Source organism: Polyodon spathula, unplaced genomic scaffold (genome assembly GCF_017654505.1).
Source record: "Polyodon spathula isolate WHYD16114869_AA unplaced genomic scaffold, ASM1765450v1 scaffolds_831, whole genome shotgun sequence".
NCBI classification, from domain to species: Eukaryota; Metazoa; Chordata; class Actinopteri; order Acipenseriformes; family Polyodontidae; genus Polyodon; species Polyodon spathula.
In genome coordinates, this window is record NW_024472318.1 from 16,159 (window position 1) to 21,401 (window position 5,243).

Genomic DNA, 5,243 nt, shown 5'->3' on the forward strand with positions numbered 1-5,243 from the left:
TGTCCCTCTTTGTATTTTTTTCTTTCCTTTTTGCTGTAGATAAATTAACCATTTCCATTGAAGAGCACAGCGTGTCATGCATTTTCAAATTATTGCACTACAGGGAACTCCCATTGTGAATGTTCTCAAATGTCTGTATAGGGATACTGGAGTCCTATAGTAACGGGTAATGCCTCCCTAATATTGTGCTGCTATAGGCATTCTTTCAACTGTATGTCTGTGTGGATTCTGTAAATTATAATGTGCATATGTTTATAAGTGTTTTCAAATATATCAGTGTTCATGTGTTACTACAACTTAAATACAATATTCAATACACAAACACAATATTAAACAACATTCACATTTATTTCAAACAGAAAGTGGACAAAAGGTTGGAAGCATTTCAAAAGGACAGAAAAAGACATTTAAGAAAGAAAATGAAATGTCTGGCAATTGCATTTTTAATATTCTTCTCCCTCTTCCTCTCCATCCAAGCTATCAGCACCAACCTCTTCGTAGTCCTTCTCCAGGGCAGCCAAGTCCTCACGGGCCTCCGAGAACTCTCCTTCCTCCATACCCTCCCCCACGTACCAGTGGACGAAGGCCCGCTTGGCGTACATCAGGTCAAACTTGTGGTCCAGCCGGGCCCAGGCCTCAGCGATGGCGGTGGTATTGCTCAGCATACACACTGCCCTCTGCACCTTGGCCAGGTCGCCCCCAGGAACCACAGTGGGAGGCTGGTAGTTGATACCAACCTTGAAACCAGTTGGGCACCAGTCCACAAACTGGATGCTACGCTTGGTCTTGATGGTGGCAATAGCAGCGTTGACATCTTTGGGCACCACGTCACCACGGTACAGCAGGCAGCAGGCCATGTACTTGCCGTGACGGGGGTCACATTTGACCATCTGGTTGGCCGGCTCAAAGCAGGCGTTGGTGATCTCAGACACAGAAAGCTGCTCATGGTAGGCTTTCTCGGCTGAGATGACTGGGGCGTAGGTGGCCAGGGGGAAGTGGATACGGGGGTAGGGCACCAAGTTGGTCTGGAACTCTGTCAGATCAACATTCAGGGCGCCGTCGAATCGGAGGGAGGCTGTGATGGAGGACACAATCTGGCTGATAAGCCTGTTCAGGTTGGTGTAGGAGGGGCGCTCAATATCAAGGTTCCTGCGGCAGATGTCATAGATGGCCTCATTGTCTACCATGAAGGCACAGTCGGAGTGTTCCAGGGTGGTGTGGGTGGTCAGGATGGAGTTGTACGGCTCCACCACAGCTGTGGAGACCTGGGGGGCTGGGTAGATGGAGAACTCCAGCTTGGACTTCTTGCCGTAGTCCACAGACAGGCGTTCCATCAGCAAGGAGGTGAAACCAGAACCCGTACCACCTCCAAAGCTGTGGAAGACCAGGAAACCCTGGAGACCTGTGCACTGGTCAGCCTGGGGAGAGAAACATTATTATTAGAAATGCAAGTTAACAGAACAAATACCTGGTCATTTCAAATGTATTTTACATCAAAGCTTTCCTGCATAACCTCATTTAAAATGTATTGCAGTTCAGTAAATTGTCACTAAACACACTGAGCTGCCCACCAGTTTGCGGACCCTCTCCAGAACCAGGTCGATGATCTCCTTGCCGATGGTGTAGTGCCCACGGGCGTAGTTGTTAGCAGCGTCCTCCTTGCCAGTGATGAGCTGCTCAGGGTGGAACAGCTGGCGGTAGGTACCAGTGCGCACCTCATCTGGAGAGAGACAGGAATAAAGGCCTGTTAGCAAAGCCTGCTCTGGAAGAGGAAGGAAGGCAAATGCACAGCACAAAAGCATTCAGAGAGAAAACAGAGAGCTTGCCTATGACTGTTGGCTCGAGGTCTACAAAGACAGCTCTGGGGACGTGCTTGCCGGCTCCAGTCTCGCTGAAGAAGGTGTTGAAGGAGTCACAGACGATGGTCTTGTCACTGGGCATCGTCCCGTCAGGCTGGATGCCGTGCTCCAGGCAGTAGAGCTCCCAGCAGGCATTGCCAATCTGGACACCAGCCTGGCCAACATGGATGGAGATGCACTCGCGCTGTGCGGAAGAACGTATTGTAAAACAGCGTGTATGGTTGTAAATGATTCTAAATCTAGTCAAAGTATACCAATATCTAACATTTTTACATTGCAGGTGCAGTCCTTTGTGGGCACACTATTTTCTACATAAAAGAATTGTTGGCATAATTTCCATATTGTAAAAATACCAATTCCTTTAGCACAAGTATTTAATGCAAGCCCCAGCCATGGAATTTATTGTAGCTCCAGGGCTATAATGCAGTTTGCACTGCACTGTAATAGAGATCTTGTGCATTTGCTGAGCTACTATGGCCACAAGGACAATCATTCTGCAGGTCTCAAAACGGACCATTCCAACACACTGCGCCATATACCGAGGGCACCACACTGTTTACTAGCCTGAGGCAAGCTTGGACAGCCTCCTCATTGCTTCTCTGATTAAACAAATACAGCAAATCCCCTACTCATTCTTAATCAACAAAACAGGGGTACCATCCACGCTTGAAGAATTCATTTTACTGTTCTTAGAGACAATTAAACTGCCTAAGTGCAGACACCAGCAGATACTATGCATGGTGCAGTATCAAAGGCACTGCGTCCAATGCATGAACTAAAAACCAGTGCGTAATCAAGCCTTCGTGGTGAGGTTAATGTTCCATTCAATTATAAAACTCTCGGCTTTCAATAGCTTAATAGGGATTTGTCTTTAATACTTTTCCACAAACAGAAAAAAAAAGTGATTTTGTGCGGGATACCAGCTGAAAGTAGCAAACCAGACATCACCTGACTGAGCTGCCTGTGTCTGATAAGCAGATCTGAGACAGATAGCGCTCTGTTTCTGAGAATGACGGTGACCACACACGTGACCTCAGCTTTACCAAAGCCTTTCAGTCTATTGGTATTTGGGTTCATTTGACAGTCGGATGCGACTCATGTAATTGAATAGCAATGTATACTGTAATGTGTGTGTGTGCCTAAGCCATATATATATATATATATATATATATATATATATATATATATATATATATATATATATATATATATATATATATATAGCTTAGGGTGCTGGGTACGTCTGTCATGTCACACACAGTATTTAATATAGGGGAACATGTTAATGACCTATTCCATCAATGTGCAATAAAACAAGAGAAAATGTAGCTTAGCCACCCAAGTGAGTAAACCAGAGCCAGGAGCGCTGGCAGAGGTGCGTGCAATATTTAAGCGTGTTTCAGCACTTTCCACTAACACCGCATAATTGCACCTCTTTGTTCTCCTGTTTGGGATCGCTCCGCCTCGGGAACGCACGACATCCTCTTTACAGTACTCTGATTTAATTCTCTGTACGACCTCGATCTTTAACCCTTTGATTGTACAGTAAAAAAAAAAAAAAAAAAATCTATGATCTTCAATCACTCGCGTTTTACATACGGGCTACAGCAATCGTATTCGTCACACAATCATGGGTTATTCTCCATAACACTGAAGGAAATACATCACAGGTCTTGCAAGGAAATCCTGCATTTGAGGAGACCCTATTCAGTGTATTGTCTCTGTAATCTCCAGCGGCGAGCCTGTTGCGCACACGCCTGTGACTGGACGGTGTACTGTAGCAGAAAGACGCACGGCCAGGGTGATAGCAAGAGAGTAATGCGATCATCAAACTACTCTACTACTAATTCCTTTACTCTGCCCTGACTCCCTGTAACTAATACAGAACGGGGTCGTCAAAGGGGGCTCCTACATGCCAAATAAATAAATAAATAAAAAAAACAGATGGTATTGCTTATCATGACACCACAACACTATGTAAAAATCGCGTGATATCATTCATATAAATATGCATATTTTACTGGAAACGTTGCACACTAAGAAAAGAAATATGACAGCATTTGACAACGATAATTTAGTTTTAGTAAACCTAGGATTTTGTTTTTAATGCGGTAAACGTTTCTTCTACCAAGATCAAGGGGGTCGGGTTAACTCGAGCTCCACACTGCAAAGTAACGAAGTAACAAGAGAGACTGTTTAAAATTGGGTTACTGCCGGTTACATTTGTACTAGAAACAGATACAGTGTAGTTACCCACTCAGGGTGGCGAGTCTAATTTATAGATTTAAATAAAGGGTTCGCTTAACTCTGTGCTGTGCTGGAAGTTTAAAACACTGTACACCCCTCTTAATGCACACTGTATTTAGCAATAGTACATATCCACATTAAATAAATACATTTTTTAAAGACTCTACACTGTAACACGTACTTGTGATTTAAGAGTCTAATTTAACATTCTGTAATGCTCCATTCTGATAAACAGATACTTACCATTTTATTTGTGTTTGTTGTCTGGTAGAAAGAAGTGGAATAAGGTCTTTAATTCTGGACACTCACAGGACGACTGTAATGAGTCTAAGTGAGAAGTTCACCGCGTTCCCCTCTGGGTGGGGCAATTTATAGCCTTCCAAATAGTGACATGGCCAACGGGGTGGATCCTAATAACGCCTACCTTTTAGACATCGCATTCTGATTGGTAGATGAAAGAAGCAAATTTAACTGTTAAAACTTCCAATTTATAATTTCCGAGGCTGCTAAAGAGATGGCAGGAATGGAATAAAATTTGGACTGCACATTTCATTAGAATTACCAGCTGGTTTGAGCTGGTGTGGAATCTGCTGTTTTAGTTTCTTCCCCAACCAATAAGCAGGGTACTGGTTGGTGGTGGCTTGTTATTTTCATGATGGCAGCTGTCAGTCTACTGCCCTTTCCTATAGTAAAAGCAAAGTGTAATAAAGAATAGTGAAAGCATGGCAAAGCATAGGTAAGCATGGTGAAGCCCAGATGTATATGGTGAAGCACACTAAACATGGTAAACTACAGTGAATGCATAGTATAATAATGGAGAAAGTATGGGAAAACTGCAAAATTACAGTGCAAATACACTATGGTAAACTTGTATAGGGGTGAGGGTTCAGAATCTAGACTATCTGGAGACTGGGTAACATACAGGCATTGAGCAATTCTTTAAAGGCTAGTAAAACCCATTAAACATGTTCAATTAAGAATAAGCATTACCGACAAGTCAATCCTTTTAAGGGGGTTTATTTTATAATAGGAGTAACTGCTGGAAATGTGGAATTCCAGGAAGTACTAGGCTGCATATAGCAGAGCAGTATTCTCTTCTTCACTGAGAATGGGATGAACATGCAGACCAATCTAAAA

The 5,243-nt window shown here is 43.4% G+C and overlaps 1 protein-coding gene across 1 annotated transcript; it reads right to left on the reverse strand.

Moving 5' to 3' along the window:
* Positions 1 to 329: 329 nt before the first annotated feature.
* LOC121309064 (tubulin alpha-1C chain-like) lies at positions 330 to 4,452 on the reverse strand. Its single transcript, XM_041241934.1, has 4 exons — positions 4,350 to 4,452; positions 1,827 to 2,043; positions 1,572 to 1,720; positions 330 to 1,418 (listed from the first exon to the last, which is right to left on the reverse strand). The coding sequence occupies exons 1-4, from the start codon at positions 4,350 to 4,352 to the stop codon at positions 444 to 446; spliced, it is 1,344 nt and encodes a 447-aa protein (XP_041097868.1). The 5' UTR covers positions 4,353 to 4,452; the 3' UTR covers positions 330 to 443.
* Positions 4,453 to 5,243: the final 791 nt, after the last annotated feature.

What these genes read in the sequence shown, in the direction of transcription:
- LOC121309064 (XM_041241934.1), bottom strand. An exon ending in CCTCGAGCCAACAGTCATAG is followed by an intron (nt 1,721 to 1,826) that starts GCAAGCTCTCTG and finishes GTCTCTCTCCAG; the next exon opens with ATGAGGTGCGCACTGGTACC. An exon ending in TGGAGAGGGTCCGCAAACTG is followed by an intron (nt 1,419 to 1,571) that starts GTGGGCAGCTCA and finishes TTCTCTCCCCAG; the next exon opens with GCTGACCAGTGCACAGGTCT.